Source organism: Convolutriloba macropyga, chromosome 5 (genome assembly GCF_964194025.1).
Source record: "Convolutriloba macropyga chromosome 5, txConMacr16.3, whole genome shotgun sequence".
Classification (NCBI taxonomy): Eukaryota; Metazoa; Xenacoelomorpha; order Acoela; family Convolutidae; genus Convolutriloba; species Convolutriloba macropyga.
Genome location: NC_134472.1, coordinates 49,960,729 through 49,982,283, shown reverse-complemented (window position 1 = coordinate 49,982,283; position 21,555 = coordinate 49,960,729). Strand labels below are relative to the sequence as shown.

The window sequence follows — 21,555 nt, the reverse complement described above, 5'->3', positions numbered from 1 at the left end:
GCGTGCATAACGTACTGGGGGCACAAACGGAAAAGATCCAAAAACATTTCATTGAGACAAAACGGCACACAGCGCGGTAAATTTTTGGGCAATTTGGAACGAAAGTAGGTTCGACTTCTCATTGTTGACTTCCGAAAGAAACAATTGAAGGTAACTAAAGTCAAAAACCAAATACTCAAGTGCCAAAATTTTAAAAACGAAGGTTTTCAAAAATTCGGCAATAATTCAACCAGTTTTTCATGTATCCATGTGTGTTCTTCCGCCTAATGAAGATGGAAGAAATGCTAAAAAAAGATTGTCATTAATATTGGAAATGTTTTCTAGACTCGCTCCCATAGTATCGAGATAATTTATCTGAATCTTTTCCCTTTGTATCCCCTCTCCTCCCGGGTCGAGGTGTCACCGCCATTCAACCCAAAAATATGTAAGATAAGCGGTTAATGCGGAAATTTTTTGTAAGATAAGCAGTGAATGCGGTGAAATTACATAAATAAGGCGGTGAAGGCGGTGAAAAAAAACTTTATCGCATGGTAGCGCTGAAATTACATAATTTCACCGCTGAAATTACATAAATTCACCGCTTCGAAAAAAGTGTACGAATTATGTAAGATAAGCGGTGAATGCGGTGAAATTACATAAATTCGCCGCTCAACTTAGTGGTGAACTTACATAAATTCACCGCTTAGAAAAAATTGTTAAAGATGTTTGAGATCAGCAAAAAATGCGTTGAAATTAATGGTGAGTGTGAAAGGAATTGTTAGATTTGCCTTCCCACTAAAACTACCCCTTAATCTTACATCTTTTTGACACTTTTTTCTAAGCGGTGAATTTATGTAATTTCACCACTAGAGTAAGCGGTGAACTTACAAAAATTCACCACATTTCACCACTAAAATATGTAATTTCACCGCTAAAAATTGCAAATCTTACAAAAATTCACCGCGCATGTTTTGCAGAAAGTAGAGTGAATTCGATTTATATTCAAACAAATAATAATAGAAGTTAGTGAGAGACGGCGCAGTGGAAGAAGAAGTGGATGACATGCAGGAGGTGAGAGGTTCGGACCCTTGTAAGAGCGGTGAAATTACATATTTTAGCGGTGAATTGTGGTGAATTTTTGTAAGATCACCGCTTAGTGTAGCGGTGAACTTACATATTTTCACCGCATTCACCGCATTTCACCGCAAAATTACGTACGAAATTTGCGGTGAAAAAACTAACTTTTCACCGCTTATCTTACACATTTTTGCATTTTTTTCTCGACCCGGGCTCCAGTTTAGTGGATGTGCATTTTAAACACCCGTAAGTGCCATATTGTACATAATGATTTATTATTATGTAATGACACGTGCCCTGTAACGGGGGGGGGGGGGGGGTTAGGGTTAGGGTTAGGGTTAGGGGGGGGGGCACAACATACTGGGGGGAACAAACGTAAAAGATCCTATTTCAAAGTTTTATTTAAGGGCGACATCGGCTAAAAAAGCGAAACCAATCAACTAAGCAAAAATATGCCGAAAGAAAATGAATGAACCAATGGCACAGAACCAAAACTTTAACCCACCGAATGGAAATGATGATAACCTGGACACGGCATCACCATGGTACGATTTGAATCTGGCAAGGGGGCAAGACAACATGCAAAACCAAGGTGTTTTGACAGGTAATCACATGCAGTCGCATTTCACAACATTTCTTACTAAAATTCACCGCCAAACCTCGACCCGGGTTGGTGAAAACGCTTAACTATGTTTGGGTCCCAGATCAAAGCGACCTCTGATCAGATCATCAGTGCTGGCATTATAACACAAGCGCATGCGCTGGCATTACGTATTGAAAAAATCTTTGTAAACTCTTCTGACAAAGGTCTGGAACTTGTCTGATCACTGGCCATGGTGTTATGGGGTGGTCTGATTCTGTTAAATGGTTGTTTCTGTCTGAAATGGTCTGATCAGAGATGAACTCGAGCGCACTTTAAACGCACTGCCCATTTTAAACGCACGAAAGCCTGCCCAAGATGAGGACCCAGACGGAATCAAGTATGTTTAGACCAAAGATAAACGCGCGAGAGAGGTTTCGTGAGTTCAAAATTACATAGTCTGAAAACATAGAAAAACGCATGAAAGTCTGAACACGACCCGTAATGAACTCCAAGTATAAATCAGTACTGGGCAATTGTAAACGCAAGTATCCCATGTAATATATTTTGTTCGCTTTCTTGCTTGAAATTTGCGTTTTCAAGCGTATATTAACGGTCAAAAGACACACTTTCAACAGGCATGTTGGCACAGAAAGGAGAACAAACCTCCAGGGAGAGGGAGACCGTGGGTTCGATCACCCTACTGAACTTTATTTTAGCCCAAGACTGATTATTGTAAATAAATGACATGAATCATTCTAATATTCAGTAAGGATGAGGAACTGCAAAAAATACATAAGCCCACTAAGCTAGGGGGAGGGGGACAAACAGAATATGTCCAATTTTTTAGCCGTATTGAAAAAGTAATATCTATCAGACGACTCATAACACTCTTACTCCAGAGTTTCAACTAAAGTGGCAGCCTTTACTGCTGAAAGCAGCGACTCACTTGAGTTCAAAATCAACAGCAAAATGTCAAATGATAAGTGAACTGCACTCAGTTTTTTTGTGTTTAAATGTTTTACTTCGGTGATATAAAAAGCAACTGAAAACTGGTTTACAGACCATTATATATATTTAGCCAAACGTATTTTGCTATGTTTTTTTCTATATTTTAGGCCAAATTTTTCAAGAGTCTATAAACAAGTTGATGAATTCGAGGAGGTACATTCAAAACGAAAAAATTATGCTAAATTCGAGTATATATAGGTTACTTATTCTTGCAATTAAACGAACAAAAGTTTGAACATGAACGCACAAAATCTTGTAAAGGCACTAAAGTCTGATGAACGCACGAAATTCTGAAGCTGAACGCACACAAGTCTGCTGAACGCACGAAATTTTGGTGAACGCACGAAAATTTGATGTACCCACGAAAGTCTGGGCATCTCTCCGTCTGCGACGGTCTGGACATTGACAATTTCTGTCTGGACGTACCAGTGTCCGTCACCTCAACTTGGGTGATAAGAGGCTGCATCAAACGTATGACTGTCTGCTAAATTTAACAACTAATGGTCATTTTTTACAACTAGCAGTCTAAATGCAAGTCTTAGACACCTCGTGCACGCTAAATGCAACTTAGTCACCACGTGCACGTCTAAATGAAAATCTTGGTTAAAATATGCAGGTTGAAATCTTGGCTCAGGTTTGCATTAAGACTCGCAAATCTTTTGACAACAGTTGAAAAATTTGTCAAATGCAGGTCCAGCAAAACTATCCAAAAATTTGATTCAACTGGATACAGGAAACGGCAAAGTTAGCCAATAGGGTCTTAAAAATAGGTTTGAAGAACGGGAAAATTAGCCAAAAAAATTGTCAAAAATAGGTTCAGAAAACGCTAAAAGTGTTAGCAAAAAACTGAGAAACTGGGTTCAAAAATCGCAATAAATAGCCAAAATCTGTCTGTCGCAGATAGGTCCAGAAAACGCAAGCCACAGTTAATTGCAAAGAATTGTTGAAATTAAGCCCGGAAATCATCTGAAAGTAACTGAAATTTTTTAAAATATATGTCCAAAAAATGCCACAAATCGCAAGAGAATTGTCAAACATAGGTTCGGAAATTAGAGGTCGAAATCGTCGCACTTTGGATAATTTACATCTTCGAAAAAAATTGATTTTGTTTTTGGAATCAACTTGCAATTGTTGTACAATATTTGGCCAAGACCTGTAAGATTTGCATTTGGACTTGCGCACACAGAAAAATGAATTAAGAGTTGCATTTAGACTTGTCTAGTATCGATATTGGATTTCGCTTGGGTATGGCACACGTTTTCTATGGCATATTTTTCATGAAGTTTTTAGAATAATGAAGTTACTTGGAGAGGTATTTGCTCAATTTTGGAGAGTGCAACAAAAATCCTAGTCACGGCTTCTTCACTGTATTGGAAATCATGTTTTCTGTGATTTGTATAACTTGATTTTTTTCTAAATGTTTCCTCTGACTAATGCGCCTTTTTTCATAATTTATCGTTTGCATAAAATGGAACATAAAATGGAAATAATTATTTGTTTTAACATACACCACTACAAGTAGACGTTCAATTGAAGCTCGAATCACACTAATGAGGAAAGGGGGCCTGAGTTGGAGACTATGGAACAGTTCAGCGTGACGTTGTTATTTTGTTGATATTTTGTTTTTTTCTCTATTCGAAGTGAAATAGTTTTGTCAACTCCAGAAAAAAGAAAAGTATTGACAATAAACAATTTTTTTGTTCCTGATAGAGAAAACGTCTATTTTTGATTATGAGTCATTAGCACCCATTTCCAGTTACCCCGAATTTTGAACTATTTCAGACATCCGCGAGATGCCCGAACAAGAACTAGAGCAAACTTCGCTTGCTCTGCAAGAGGAGGCACGGACTCCAGATAGTGAAATAGACGTGACTAATTCTCAAATGGTATATACTCAAATGGTTTTTTTTGTTCAGACAATTTTGACAGATCGATATATTATCGTACAGAGTTGTGAGTGGTATCATTAAAAAGCCCCCCAGCGCAGAATATGGAATTGAAAAGATTCCTTCGAATTTCTTTTTCCAGAGCGAGTTATCGGGGTTCAAAATTTTGTGAATATTAGAACAATTTGCTTTTTTTATATTCATTTTTTCCGGAATTGCTAAAAAATTTGAAATTGTCAACAATAGTACTGTTGATTATACTTTAAAAGACAAAAAAGTTTTGTTAACTATTTTGAGTTAATTTTTGTTAAACATTTTTGGCTGTAAATTTCAAAACTCATCAGTTTTCATCAAAAATTGCCCGAAATAAGCTAATTTAGTCCGCTTTGATTAAATTTACCGGAAGTACACGCCCAAAAACAACTTAGACAATTTTCTTAGACTACAATGGGAGCTATGGCTACTTCCACGTCCCTTGAGATTTCCACACCAAATTTTTTGAAAAATCCTAGAATTTTTGGGTTGTTTTATCTGTTCCTCATTTGATAGACAATTATGCCAAAAATATGATCAGCGGGGTTGGAAATTTATGTGTGAACGCACATTACCGAGCCTCCTTGTTTAAGATATATTCACAAGCAGATATATTTTTTTCGAAATTTTCTTTTCAATGAGAAGCCAGTAGTAGTAGTGATTCTAATCACGCTGGAGTAGTAATAAGAGCCAAAGCCGAGTATTTTTAAGGCGTGTATTTTGCAAACAGCTTTTAAACTGTAGTTAGGAAATGTGTTTAGACATATTTTTGAGAGCAGGTTTTTTACGAGCGGCAATTTGACTTCCCTTTTAGCTAATTTCGTCTCCATTTTGGAAACAATTATTTTTAAAAGGTGATATATTTATTTTAGTAAAAGCATATTTATAGGTGCTTAATCCCAACAAAGAGCAACTAACTTACGTTCTTCAAGACTTTGACACTATTTGCTATCACGATAAGGTCACTTTTTGGAAGCTCTTTTTGTTGTTACTTAGCCTTGTTATTAATCAAAGGGTTATACAATTACACCTGTTTTTCCTAACTTCCCTCCGACAGAAATAAGTAGACTTAGAACACGAGAAAGCGAAAATGCACCCCTTTCCAGTTACCCCGAATTTTGAACTATTTCAGACATCCGCGAGATGCCCGAACAAGAACTAGAGCAAACTTCGCTTGCTCTGCAAGAGGAGGCACTGACTACAGATAGTGAAATAGACGTGACTAATTCCCAAAGTGACGACCAAGAACTCACATCTCCCAATTCTGATTCTATCGAGGTCACTTCACCAGATGGAAATGGCGAATTTGCCCTGACAGGAGACTTAACTCCAGGAACCGAAAATGTCAAGCTGCAGACTGGAGAGTCTCTATCTCCAATGACTTACGAAATTCCAAGTGATGAAATTGAGGTACAAATTCTCCTTGTTAGCCACCACAAAATGATGTACAGGTTTGATTATTAATGTCCGACCTCAGCCTCTCAATGGTTAGGCGCTCGTCTTTTTTTACAATTCAAAGAGCTTTAACTGTATTGGAAAGCTGTCTTTTTTAAAGATATGTTTGCAAGCAGATATTTTTTTTCGATCTTTTCTTGTCAACGAGAAGCCAAATAGTAGTACTGATTCTAAGCACGCTGGAGTAGTAAGAAGAGCCAAAGCCGATTATTTTTAAGGCGTGTGTTTTGCAAACAGCTTTTAAAGTGAAGTTAGGAAATGTGTTTTAACATATTTTTGGTTTTTGAGAGCACGTTCTTTACGAGCGGCAATTCGATTTCTCTTTTAGCTATTTCTCTTTTGTCTTTATTTTGGAGACAATTTTCTTTAAAATATGATCTATGTATTTTAGTAAAAGCATATTTGTAGGTGCTAAACGAAACAAAGAGCAACGTATTTATGTCCTTCAAGACTTTGACGCCTATTTTTATAACAAAATGGTGACTTTTTGGACGAGACGTTCATTTTGTTGTTACAGAGCCTTATTAATAATAGGGCTATGACAATAGTGAAACTTCAGTTTTTCCAAACTGTTGTTTGCGTTGTTATTTCTCTGGCTTTCTTTAGTTTTCTATAAAAAGGTTGTCTGTCGAAGCCGGTGTCTTCCTGAACTAATTTGTAAAAGTTTAATGAGTTTGATATTGTTGGCTTATTAACTTTGATAACTGTATTTTCATTAAAAAAAGATAAATACGTATTTTATTTCTCAGATTTTAAAAATCATGTGCATATTTTTGTGACCGTCTGGGTATCTGATTTCTTCAAGATCACAGGCTGTCCTTCTAAACAAGTTGGTGGTGTTGTCTTCAGTTTGTTTACGTATTTGAATTGAAACTCAGGACTTGTTCAGCTAAAAGTAGGATTCTTTGAATGGCTTTTCAGCCACAGTTTGCGGTGTTCACAATTTTTCTGAGTCACATGAAGCTGACTGAAGTACAGAGATTGAACTGCGAGACTGAACAAATTCTGAGTCCCATAGCATCTCCCACCATATTTTGTTCTGTTTTAGTTACCACTAACCGCCTCAACCAACGAAATGTTAGCTCCACCCCCTTGAAATAAATTATAGTTCCCCCCCAAAGAAATTATAGGTATCATCCCCAATTCTACCTTTCCAATGTATTCTAATTGTTCGTCCTTATCGCCGTACTTGATCTGTTTTCGCTGAGCTGAATCGATGACCATTCATACAAACTTTCATTACAATGTGATCCAGCTTAGTGGGAGCATATTATTTGCAATCCCCAGACGCAGGTGCCAGTTTTTACATAATGATTTACTATGTAATGACAAGTGCTCTGTAACTGCGGGGCGCAAAACGTGCGGGTGGGCACAAACGGATAAAATCCGTTCTTATTACGTTTAGAGGTCTACATGAAATTCTTAGACACCTCGTGCGAGCTAAATGCAACTTTGTCACATTTTGTGCACGTCTAAATGCAAGTTTCGATTATAACCTGCAAGTTTATAAAAATTACATTTAGAAATTATCTGGTTCTGATTTCGGAATCAACTCGCAAGGGTTATTCAATTTTTGGCCCAGACTTGTAGGACGTGCCTTTAGACTAAGCAGAAAATGAAATAAGAGTTACATCTTGAATGCCTAGTACCGATTTTTGATTGCAGTTGGGTATGGCACACGTTATCAATTGCATATTTTTCATGAAGGAGTTTTAGAACAATTAATTTACTTGGAGAGATAATTTTTTCAATTTTAGAGAGCGCAACAGAAATCTTAGTCGTGGCTTCTTCACTGTATTGGAAATCATGATTTCTGTGATTTATATAACTTAGTGTCTTTTTACTATTTCCTCTGACTAATACGCATTTTTCATAGTTTATCGTTTGTATACACTAGAACTATTTATTTGACTTAACATGTACCACTACAAGGAGATAGACGTTCAATTGTAGCTTGAATCACACTATTGAGGAATAAAGCCTGGTTGGAGATTATGGAACAGCTCCGCCTGAAATTTTTATTCTGTTGGTATCTTCTTTCTGTTCTCTATTCGACGTGAAATACTTTTGTAAAGTCCAGAAAGAATAAAATATTGCTATTGAACAATTTTTTGTTTCTGATAGGGAAAACGTCCATTTTGATGATGAATCATTAGCGCTCGCGCGTTAATTAGACCATTGTTCCTAAATTGTGCTGTCGTACTGGCATATTTTTAGTTGGGATTGTTTTAATTCCAACGACTTTCCTTGTCAACGATTTTTCTTTTTCAGTCTCTTCTTGTCAACGAGAAGCCAAATAGTAGCAGTGATTATAATCATGCTGGAGTAGAAAGAGGAGCCAAAATCGATTATTTTGGGGCGTGTGTTTTGCAAACAGCTTTTAAAGTGAAGTTAGCAAATGTGTTTTAACATATTTTTGGTTTTTGAGAGCACGTTCCTTACGAGCGGTAATTCGATTTCTCTTTTAGCTATTTTTGTCTTTTTTTTGGAGACAATTTTCTTTAAAATATGATCTATGTATTTTAGTAAAAGCATATTTGTAGGTGCTAAACGAAACAAAGAGCAACGTATTTATGTCCTTCAAGACTTTGACACCAATTGTTATAACAAAATTGTGACATTTTGGAAGGGACGTTCATTTTGTGGTTACATAGCCTGATTAATAATAGGGCTATGACAATAGTGAAACTTCCGATTTTCCGAACTGTTGTTTGCGTTGTTGTTTCTCTGGCTTTCTTTAGTTTTCTTTAAAAAGGTTGTCTGTCTAAGCCGGTGTCTTCCTGAACTAATTTGTAAAAGTTTAATGAGTTTGATATTGTTGGCTTATTAACTTTGATAACTGTATTTGCATTAAAAAAAGATAAATACGTATTTTATTTCTCAGATTTTAAAAATCATGTGCATATTTTTGTGACCCTCTGGGTATCTGATTTCTTCAAGATCACAAGCTGTCCTTCTAAACAAGTTGGTGGTGTTGTCTTCAGTTTGTTTACGTCTTTGAATTGTAACTCAGCACTTGTTCAGCTAAAAGTAGGATTCTTTGAACGGCTTTTCTGCCACAATTTGCGGTGTTCAGTATTTTTTTTGACACATGAAGCTTACTGAAGTACAGAACGTGAACTGCAAGACTGAACAATTTCTGAGTCCCATAGCATCTCCCGCCATATTTTGTTCTGTTGTAATTACCACTAACCGCTTCAACCAACGAAATGTTAACTTCACCCCCCTGAAAGAAATTATAGTTTCCCCCCAACGAAATTATAGGTATCATCCCCAATCTACTTTTCCAATGTATTCTAATTGATCGTCCTCGTCCCCGTACTTGATCTGTTTTCGCTGAGCTAAATCGATGACCATTCATACAAACTTTCATTACAATGTGATCCAGCTTATTGGGAGCATATTATTTGCAATCCCCAGACGCAGGTGCTATTTTTTTACATAATGATTTACTATGTAATGACAAGTGCTCTGTAACTGCGGGGCGCAAAACGTGCGGGTGGGCACAAACGGATAAAATCCATTCTTATTACGTTTAGAGGTCTACATGAAAGTCTTAGACACCTCGTGCGAGCTAAATGCAACTTTGTCACATTTTGTGCACGTCTAAAAGCAAGTCGTGGCTAAAACCTGCAAGTTTATAAAAATTACATGTTAGAAAATATCTGGTTCTGATTTCGGAATCAACTCGCAAGGGTTATTCAATTTTTGGCCCCGACTTGTAAGACGTGCCTTTAGACATAGCAGAAAATGAAATAAGAGTTGCATCTTGACTTGCCCAGTACCGATTTTGGATTGCAGTTGGGTATGGCACACGTTATCAATTGCATATTTTTCATGAAGATTTTTAGAACAAATAATTTACTTGGAGAGATAATTTTTTCAATTTTAGAGAGCGCAACAGAAATCTTAGTCGTGGCTTCTTCACTGTATTGGAAATCATGATTTCTGTGATTTATATAACTTAGTGTCTTTTTACTGTTTCCTCTGACTAATACGCTTTTTTCATATTTTATCGTTTGTATACACTAGAACTATTTATTTGACTTAACATGTACCTATACAAGGAGATAGACGTTCAATTGTAGCTTAAATCACACTATTGAGGAAAAAAGCCTGGGTTGGAGAATTTGGAACAGCTCCGCCTGCAGTTTTTATTCTGTTGGTATCTTCTTTCTGTTCTCTATTCGACGTGAAATACTTTTGTAAAGTCGAGACAGAATAAAATATTGCTAATGAACATTTTTTTCTTTCTGATAGTGAAAACGTCCATTTTGATGATGAATCATTAGCGCTCGCGCGTTATTTAGACCATTGTTCCTAAATTTTGCAGTCGTTCTGGCAAAATTTTAGTTGGGATTGTTTTAATTCCAACGACTTTCCTTGTCAAAGACTTTTCGTTTTCAGTCTCTTCTTGTCAAAGAGAAGCCAAATAGTAGCAGTGATTATAATCATGCTGGAGTAATAAGAGGAGCCAAAATCGATTATTTTGGGGCGTGTGTTTTGCAAACAGCTTTTAAAGTGAAGTTAGCAAATGTGTTTTAACATATTTTTGGTTTTTGAGAGCACGTTCCTTACGAGCGGCAATTCGATCTCTCTTTTAGCTATTTTTGTCTTTATTTTGGAGACAATTTTCTTTAAAATATGATCTATGTATTTTGATAAAAGCATATTTGTAGGTGCTAAACGAAACAAAGAGCAACGTATTTATGTCTTTCAAGACTTTGACACCAATTGTTATAACAAAATTGTGACTTTTTGGACGGGACGTTCATTTTGTTGTTATATTGCCTCATTAATAATAGGGCTAAGACAATAATGAAACTTCAGATTTTCCAAACTGTTGTTTGCGGTTTGTTTCTCTAGCTTTCTTTAGTTTTCTATAACAAAGTTGTCTGTCTAAGCCGGTGTCTTCCTGAACTAATATGTAAAAGTTTAATGAGTTTGGCATTGTTGGCTTATTAACTTTGATAACTGTATTTTCATTAAAAAGAGATAAATACGTATTTTTTTTTCTCAGATTTCAAAAATCATGTGCATATTTTTGTGACCGTCTGGGTATCTGATTTCTTCAAGATTACAGGCTGTCCTTCTAAACAAATTGTTGGTGTTGTCTTCAGTTTGTTTACGTCTTTGAATTGTAACTCAGCACTTGTTCAGCTAAAAGTAGGATTCTTTGAACGGCTTTTCAGCCACTATTTGCGTTATTCAGTATTGTTTTGAGTCACATGAAGCTGACTGAAGTACAGAACGTGAACTGCAAGTCTGAACACTTTCTGAGTCCCATAGCATCTCCCACCATATTTTGTTCTGTTGTAGTTACCACTAACCGCTTCAACCAAAGAAATCTTAACTCTACCCCCTTGAAATAAATTATAGATTCCCCCCAACTAAATTATAGGTATCATCCCCAATCTACCTTTCCAATGTATTCTAATTGATCGTCCTCATCGCCGTACTTGATCTGGTTTCGCTGAGCTAAATCGATGACCATTCATACAAACTGTCATTACAATGTGATCCAGCTTAGTGGGAGCATATTATTTGCAATCCCCAGACGCAGGTGCCATTTTTTACATAATGATTTACTATGTAATGAAAGTGCTCTGTAAATGCGGGGCGCAAAACGTACGGGGGGCACAAACGGATAAAATCCGTTCTTATTACGCTTAGAGGTCTACATGAAAGTCTTAGACACCTCGCGTGCGAGCTAAATGCAACTTAGTCACATTTCGTGCACGTCTAAATGCAAGTCTTGGTTAAAACCTGCAAGTTTACAAAAATTACATTTTAGAAAATATCTGGTTCTGATTTCGGAATCAACTCGCAAGGGTTATTCAATTTTTGGCCCAGACTTGTAAGACGTGCCTTTAGACTTAGTAGAAAATGAAATAAGAGTTGCATCCTGACTTGCCCAGTACCGATTTTGGATTGCAGTTGGGTATGGCACACATTATCAATTGCATATTTTTCATGAAGGATTTTTAGAACAATTAATTTTCTTGGAGAGATAATTTGTTCAATTCTAGAGAGCGCAACAGAAATCTTAGTCGTGGCTTCTTCACTGTATTGGAAATCATAATTTCTGTGATTTATATAACTTAGTGTCTTTTTACTGTTTCCTCTGACTAATACGCTTTTTTCATATTTTATCGTTTGTATACACTAGAACTATTTATTTGACTTAACATGTACCTATACAAGGAGATAGACGTTCAATTGTAGCTTAAATCACACTATTGAGGAAAAAAGCCTGGGTTGGAGAATTTGGAACAGCTCCGCCTGCAGTTTTTATTCTGTTGGTATCTTCTTTCTGTTCTCTATTCGACGTGAAATACTTTTGTAAAGTCGAGACAGAATAAAATATTGCTAATGAACATTTTTTTCTTTCTGATAGTGAAAACGTCCATTTTGATGATGAATCATTAGCGCTCGCGCGTTATTTAGACCATTGTTCCTAAATTTTGCAGTCGTTCTGGCAAAATTTTAGTTGGGATTGTTTTAATTCCAACGACTTTCCTTGTCAACGACTTTTCGTTTTCAGTCTCTTCTTGTCAAAGAGAAGCCAAATAGTAGCAGTGATTATAATCATGCTGGAGTAATAAGAGGAGCCAAAATCGATTATTTTGGGGCGTGTGTTTTGCAAACAGCTTTTAAAGTGAAGTTAGCAAATGTGTTTTAACATATTTTTGGTTTTTGAGAGCACGTTCCTTACGAGCGGCAATTCGATTTCTCTTTTAACTATTTTTGTCTTTATTTTGGAGAAAACTTTTTTAAAAGTTGATATATGTATTTTTGTGAAAGCATATTTGTAGGTGCTAAAGGAAAAAAGAGCAACGTATTTATGTCCTTCAAGACTTTTATGCTTTTTGTCATCACGATATGGTGAATTTTTGGAAGTTCATTTTGTTGTTACATAGCCTTAGTAATAATAGGGCTACGACAATAGTTTCTCCACACTGTTGTGTGCGTCTGGCTTTCTTTAGTTTTCTATAACTATGTTGTGTGTTCAAACCGGTGTCTGCCGAACTAATATGTAAAAATTTAAAGAGTTTGACATTGCTGGCTTATTAACTTTGATAACTGTATTCTCCTAAAAAAATATAAATCGTTACTTTATTTTTTAGATTTTAAAAATCTTGTGCATATTTTTGTGACCGTCTTGGTATCTGATTTCTTCAAGATCACAAGTTTCCCTCTTAAAAAAATTGGCGGTGTTGTCTTCAGTTTGTTAACTTCTTTGAATTGTTAATCAGGACTTGTTCAGCTAAATGTAAGATTCTTTGGATGGATTTTCAGTCACAGTTTGCGGTGTTCAGACTTTGTTTCAGTCAAACGAAGCTTACTGATGTACAGAACTTGGACTGCAAGACTGAACAAATTTTGGTACCCGGACCCTAGTCCAATAGCATCTCCCAACATATTTTGTTCTGTTGTAGTTACCGCACTAGCCGCCTCTCCCCACGAAATGGTAACTCTAACCCCATGAAATAAATTATAGTTTCCCTCCAACAAAATTATAGCTATCATGCCCCCAATCGACCTTTCCAATGTATTCTAATTGTTCGTCGTCAACGCCGTACTTGGTTTGTTTTCGCGGAGGTAAATCGAATACCATTCATACAAAATTTCATTACAATCCGATGCAAAAAACCAGAAAAATCTGCAATTTCGGCCAAAATTTATCGGGTTCCAGCCCCTCGGTGTTTTTACTGGTTTAGGCGTGCACCTTTGAGTGCTGTTCAAGGTATTCTGTTAGGTATAATACGGTCGAAAAGCAAAAAAAATTAATAATAAACGCGGAAAGTTGTTAATAAACGTGGAAAGCCAAGCAGGCACCATGTACGTAGAAAAGAGGTCCTGTTGTGGAGCGGGAGAAAAAATAGTAAGGCAAAGTAATTAAGTTAGAGGTGGATTGGATATACTTGTGGTATCACCTCATTGTCTGAGCTTGAAATAAAATTTATAATTTGTGCATCAACCCGAACTTGATCTTATATAGATGTTTGCTGATGGAGCTTCAATTCGAATTTTGGCCATTGGGTTTTTTAAGTAAAATTTAATATTGAGGAACCAGAGATTAAAAAAATAAAAATATATCTTCTGAAAATTATTTTTGCCACCTGACATCTCTTCATTTTTTTGGCCTAGTTTCACGCTTTCTAGAACTATATCTTAAAGGTTAAACGCTAAAATTTCATTACAATTGTTATGATTTGTTTCTGAACGTTTTTTTGACTCAGGAACTGAACGTTTTTTTACCCCTGTCTTCTTTTGGCCCTTAAAGTAGACCTCTTATCTGACATAGTTCATAGACCAGCATGCCCAAATTTTTATAGCCTGTAAAAAACGAAAAATGGTTGTTTTTGAACTATATTTTTTAGGAAAACTCCAGAATTTCTTGCGTTTACAGTTTCCTCGACTCAGGAAATGCTTTTGTGAAATTACTGTTTCCAAAAACTCTAGAAATCAGGCTGTGGTTGTTTTTAACCATTCATTTTTATTTAAAAAATTATCGTTTCCGTCCAGTATTTTAAGGAAATGTCCCCTTTTGACAGTTTTCTGTCTCAGAAAATTAAACTTTTTGATCGGTTTTTATTGAAAAAATTACATTTCTGACCATTTTTTAAACCTGAGAAACAATTGCTGTTGACTGTCTTTGCATGATCATTGTAGACTTTTTTACAGGTACAATTCAAAAGACATCCTGTTTTTTTTCGGGATTGCCTGTGTTCTGTTCATGACGCAATTCTCACCGTATTTTCGGACTTTGCAGGATATTGTTAGCCTGGTTCGACTCTATGACATCAATACAATCCGATTGAAGATAAATAGCACTTAAAAAACTTGACATAGCCTTAAGTTTCAATGTTTCAATGCTAATTAAATTTCTACTAATGACATACCCTGGTTCAATTGTCAAGCGAGAGAACAAATAGTAAAGCAAAGTAATTGAGTTAGAGGTGGATTGGATACACTTGTGGTATCACCTCATTGATGGAGCTTGAAACAATGTTTATATATTGTGTTATCTTATATAGATGTTTGGTGCTGAGCTTCAATTCCGAATTCGGACCTTTGGGATTTTTCAAAGAAAAATTTAATATTGAGGAACCAGAGGTGAAAAAGAAACTATTGCATCTGAAATGTGTATTAACTCCCTGAAATCTTCTATTTTTGCTTATTTTCACGCCTTCTCGACCTGTATCTTAATGGTAACACGCTAAAAACTCTAATATTTCATTTCGATTGTTATGATTTGTTTCTGAACTTTTTAAAACTTAGCTACTGAACATTTTCCGCCTCGTCTATTTTTGTTGTCCGCCTCGTCTATTTTTGTTGGGACTCTCCAGACTGTCGAAAAACTAGACCTCGCATCTGACATAGTTCATAGACCAGCACTTCTCAATTGGCAATGCCGTTAAAAAACGAAAAATGGTTGTATTTGATCTATATTTTATGGGATAATTCCGGGATGTCCTGCATTTACAGTTTTATATATTTAAATGCTTTTTTAAATGACTGTCTTTGAGCTGACTAAAACTCAAATTCTGGTTGTTTACTAATATTAGGAATTGATCGTTTCCGACCAGAATTTTAAAGAAATGTCCCCTTTTGACAGTTTCGTTTCTTAGAAAATTATCCTTTTTGATCGTTCTTTATTGATAAATACAGTTTTGACTGTTTTAATGTTGAGAAACAATCGTTGTTGACCGTTCTTGTTGTAGTCATTGTTGATCGCTTTAGACCCCTGTTATTAGGTTCAAGTTTAGTTCAAAAGAGATACTATTTTTTTTCTGGATGGCTTGTATTCTGTTCATGAAGCAATTCTCACTGTATTTTTAGACTTTGCAGGATATAGTCAGCCTGGGCGGACTCTATGACATTGATACAATCCCATTGAAGATAAATTGCGCAAAAAAGAAACTTCAAATACCCTTGAGTTGCTATGTTTTAGCTTTTAATTAATTTTTCACAAATGAAATGTGCCGATTTAATGTCCTGAGACTCAAGTCCGGGATGGGATGACCGTTTTCGAATGAATCCTAAGAAAAGATCCCGGGTCGAGATTTTTCACAAAAATTATGTAAGAAATGCATTGTCAAGTGCTGAAAATATTTTTATTCAGCACATTCAGTGCCTCCAACTAAACTTTCAGCATATTCAGCATATTCCATACAAAATTTCAGTACATTCAGCTCATCTCTTACAAAATTTTCCGCTTAAACCCGCTCACATCTTGACCTGGGTGTTTTTGGCTGGTGTTTTTAGGCAATTTCTGTTTTTAAAAATTTCTTAAACATCAAAAATTCTCTTCTTTGACAATTGCTGTTAAAAAACCGTTTTTGCCATTGACAAATCAATCTACAACACTTGAGCTATTTTATATAACTTTTGCATTCCGACAATTCCGTCAGAACCTGATTAAAATCATAATTATAGACGGAGAACGAGACACCTGTATCACCGTCAACAGAAGAAGAATTTACCACGGAAACCAATAGTGAAGAAATTCCTCTAACTCCTTTGACACCTGAGACTGAAGGCATTGAGCTAAGAACTGAGAGCCAAAGCGATGGACAGACACCGGATTCTGAAGAACAGGGTTATCTTCAGCTTAATACTTTTTCTTCTACAAGTGATCCTAACTGGATGTTTCCAAATTTGAACGTATTGCATAAACAAGTGTCTGAGCGTATTTTGGATCAGCCGTTCTAAAGCGTAGTTTTGCAAAGAATAGCTCACAGTGGGTGGTTTTTACTGTCAACTAAATGCCCCGCACCGAACTATCCCCAGTGATCGTGGAATTTTTTATCGTGTAAGATCTGACAAATTTCTGACACAACCATCTTGCTAAGAGCCTGTAAGGGGATGCATCTTCTTATAAGAACTTATAAGACGTTTATCAGATCTTATACGATAAAAATTCCTCTTATAAGATCTTACACGATAAAAATTCCTCTTATAAGATCTTACACGATAAAAAAATTTTCTTATAAGATCTTACACGTCAAAAATTCTTCTTATAAGATCTTACACGATAAAAATTCTTCTTATAAGATCTTACACGATAAAAATTCCTCTTATAAGATCTTACACGATAAAAATTCCTCTTATAAGATCTTACACGATAAAAATTCCGTCTTATCAGATCTTACACGATCAAAAAATTTTCTCTTATATAAATTCCCGAAGTATGGTATATTCTTCATATTGAGGACAATTCAGAGTTGCTCTCAAGCAGTAGCCGAAAAACTACAGTATGCAACACTTAAGTGTCAGAGCAACAAAGAGAAAAATATCTTATACTGTCTTTTAAGACTGATAAGATATTGTAAAAAAAGATTATTTGAGTGACAGGGGTATTTCTCCGAAGCGGTGATTATCAAACAAGGCTGAAAATTTTTTTCAAAGACCAAAACTATGTTGGACTGCTAAGTTTAGCCATAGTAACCAGTTAAGACTCTAAAACTGCCGCCAAAACAGAATCAACAAGCATTTTTTTGTTTCATAATTGGTTAGCTGACCGATTATTTTTTTAACTTTCATAGGACCCTGACTACGTTATACGGTTATATTGAAATAATTAAAACATGTAATATCAGATCTTACACGATCAAAATTCGGTCTTATCTGATCTTAGACGATAAAAATTCTGATAAGAGGAATGTTTATCTTATAAGATGTCTTATCAGATCTTACACGATAAAAATTCTGATAAGAGGAATTTTTTATCTTATAAGATGTCTTATCAGATCTTACACGATAAAAATTCCACAATCACTGGGGATGATTCAGTACTGGGCACGTATAAATGCAAGTCTTTTTGGATCATTACAAAATCCTTTTATTAGTCATATCAGACTTGAATCGCACTTGGCAGGTTGATTCCCAAGTCATAACTAACTTTTCAAAAAATTTCGAGACAGAATTTCATATTTCAAAAACTTTTGTAACGTGCCCCGATTTTCAGGTTATTTTTCAGTCACTTTCCAAGGGTCTTGAAAGTTGAAATCAAACCGGTACAAAAAGATATCAAAAACTCAGTATGAACGCACGTCTGGCAAGTTAAAAAAATTACATGAATCAGTGCTTAAATCAGTACTGTCGAGGAATTGAACTTAGAGGTGTCCAGTAATGATTCGTGCTTGGAGTTTGGTACAAGGCTTGCTAAATGTGAGTAACAAATGTCAATTTAAAGCGAGAAAAATTAATGTTTTTCGTTCCAACATTTTTTTCAGTAGATGGAGCAGTATATAAGCGAGGCCGGCTCTTTTTCTGATATTGACCTGGACCAATCTCTGCATATTGAACCGTACAAAATGAGTCAAGATCTTCTGCATTTCTTATAACACTCTTGCGAGATAACTGAAAGGTGATGCATCTTCTCATCAGATCAGATAAGATAAAAAATCTCATCTTTGACTATAAGACTTCATCAAATCAGATCGTTTACGATAAAAATAATGATTTCAGTCTTGTCAGATTTCAATAACATGAAATTTCGTCTCATCAGATTGTACCCAAATTTATTCTATCAGATGTTAAAGGGTAAAATTTTTTCTCATCAGATCCTACACAACAATACTTGGTCTTATTAGATTATAAAAGTAAAAATTTTGCTTCTCAACTCATTTGAGAAAGTAAAATTCATTCGTCGCCGCAATAAATTGTCGCTGTTGCAAGTCTATCAAGTATTACAGCAAACTGCATTCAATTTGAACTTTTAACTGCATAAAATATTATAATTGAAAATTGCAAGACTTCTTAGAGTGTACAGGTCACAGGTCCATTTTTTGTTGTCTTCTAAGAGCCAGATTTTTGGCAAACTCATTGAGAGCAGTTTCAAGATCAGAGATCGACCTAATAAAAAATGATTAAAATTCAGGTGTTTTTTAAAAATATATAGAGGTAATTAATAGCCGAGTCAGCAAATCCAGTCGGCAATTATTGCGCTCCTAATTTTTTTAATCATCTAACAGATTTTTGTTTGGTCTTAACCTGACTTCTTCGAATTGACTTTTCAATGACTTCAGTGACTTCTACTGCTTTGCAGTTAAAATTTATGTTCGTGACCTCATTTTTGCTTTTAGGTCGATTGCGTGACTTACCTCACTCAAAAAATGACCTCTGAACTCACTTATGGAACTTTAAATTTTAGAAACATTTACTAATTAACGGTCAATAGTGTGCATCTAAGTAGTGCCAAACTTGCATGCCCTAATTCCTGAATAATAGAGTCTTGAGTTTTAATATCGAATATTAATTTTGAAAAAGCTCCATTAGGGCTTTTTCCTTGTAGAGCAAATGTGTCTCATAAAAATGATACTCCGAATCTAAGCCAAAAAGTCTAGTGGTCTATTAAGAAGCTGGTGGTCCATCTGTCAATCTTATTTCTTTATTTGTTTCATGGTAGGCCACAAGCGTCTGTCATGGCTATTTTCCGGCAATCTGCTGGCTATGTTTTGATTTCTTGTTGCTAAAATTTAATGTGACAAGTTTAATGTTATCGTTTTTGTAAAGCATCAGCTACATTAAGCAGTAATTTTAACGATCCGTTGAGCAAAACAACATGACCATTTTATACGAAAAAAGTAGTTAGAGGAGTGATTACCTGATAAGGTATCTCATCTTATCATGCACAATAAATATCCATCTCATCAAACGTTACAGGATAATTTTTTTGGTGTAACTTCTTATCAGATGTCACTAAAGAGAATGGGGAATCTGTAGGGAATACATTTTGCTGCCTAAAGAACCATTTTGTTCTTTTGCTTTTCTCAAAAAATTTGCTGACAAACAGGGAAATTCTTTTAATAAGCATGGAGGCATGTATTTCAAGTTTATTGCAATGAACAAAAATATATATTTGTATAAATAATATATTCGCCTTCTTATTTTTACATTTGGCTCTGTTTTCATTCAAAGATTAAATTCTTACTGTTGGCTAGATCAAACTTTTAAACTATAGTTCGAACTGGTCAAAATCAACCATTGCCAAATAATGGAGCAAAGTTTTCCGAGAAATTTTTATTTGGAAAATAGAAAACTGTAATATCTCTTCCACTTCGTCAGTTATGTTATTTCCAAAAAACTCATTTTAATCCCCAACCTAACCATGAAAAATCTATTGCTTGAAGTGTTCCCCTGAAGTTTATTATTTATTTAACCCTTCTATAATGTAGCCCCGATTTATTCACTGCTCTATCATTCATAGAGTCTATTAAATTATCAATCTAATCTAGTCGTTTTGCCATGCCTCTTTGGCCACGGCGATGCCTCAGCGACCCGTAGGTCTTGATATGAAACTATCTCAACCAAACATAGGATTGAGATAAACACTTAATTATGACAAAACATGCCTTTAATGTCGACTGCAAATTGGCGGGTGAAATGGTAGGGGGCTGAAATGATTTAGGGTTAATATTATAGAGGTGTTAAATGATATGGCGTTTAATTATGCTGGGTAGAATTACTCGAAGTGAAAAGAAATAGAACCATTGTCTCCATTGAACCCAATTTTCTTGTCTTGGGTATTTGCTAATTTAAATCTTTCTAGTTTATAGAATTTACATAGAGGCTGATTTTCTCCAAATTTTATGCCATTCCTTGTACCTTCATTTTTTTTGAAGACAACGTTTTTTTAACCTCAGTTTACTGCTATAAGAGCTGAAATGCAAGCATACAAATGCAATTTTTTCAATATTGCTCGCATGATCTTTTCAAACCCAATATCGTTGGATCACGGTTGCGGCAATTTTTTTCGAAAGCAAAGGTAAACTTCAGAAGTACAACTGATTCATTAATTTTTAATCTTTATAAGACACTACACGATAAAACTTCATGAACTGTTGGGGACTATGATTGTCGATTTACATTTAGGCGAATTCTTTTCCGTTGTTAAGTTTCTTTTCTGCTATTATTAGAAGAATAAGTTTTTACCTCAAACTATTCGTGGCTTCTTCAGGTGCAGAAGTTGTAAGTCCTGTAGTTGAGCATGGTTTAGAGAGGCCCTCGCAATATTTAGCGCCCCCTGCGCGACGGGTGAGAGGACAGAATACAAAGCAGAGCAAAAACGTGGACATAAATTTGCCCCTTGAAACTCCACCGGCTCGCCGTGTCAAACAGAAGACTTCAAAGCCGACCGCACACAGGACGCCCTTTTTCGAGTATACACCTATGCGAAGAGTAAGACCAAGGAAAAAACAATCGGGGAAGAGAACTCAGGCAGAAAACGAAACCCCAGAAATTGAACTTGAGTTTAATGACCCGAACGACTTTCCATCACTGATAAATGGTGGAAATGCAAACACTGACGTTAATAATAACCCACTAGAGACAGAAACTGGAAACGAGGTTACTGGTGGTCTCTTTGACCAGCCATTGCATCAACGAGGATACGGGGATATTTTGAAGAGAAACATTGCAAGAACTCACCCTCCAGAACGCTAAAAACCCTTACTTGAGAAATTTCATTTTAAGCGCAAGAAATTGTCGGTAAAAGCATCGTTACTTGTCAAAAATGACAAAAAC

At 35.7% G+C, this 21,555-nt stretch overlaps 1 protein-coding gene across 1 annotated transcript; it reads left to right on the top strand.

Annotated features, from left to right (window-relative positions):
- Positions 1–227: 227 nt before the first annotated feature.
- On the top strand, positions 228–21,474 carry LOC142340402 (uncharacterized). Its single transcript, XM_075390980.1, has 5 exons — positions 228–249; positions 1,464–1,660; positions 5,699–5,976; positions 16,465–16,627; positions 20,990–21,474. Exons 2-5 carry the CDS (start codon positions 1,522–1,524, stop codon positions 21,472–21,474), a joined length of 1,065 nt encoding a protein of 354 aa, XP_075247095.1. The 5' UTR covers positions 228–249; positions 1,464–1,521.
- Positions 21,475–21,555: the final 81 nt, after the last annotated feature.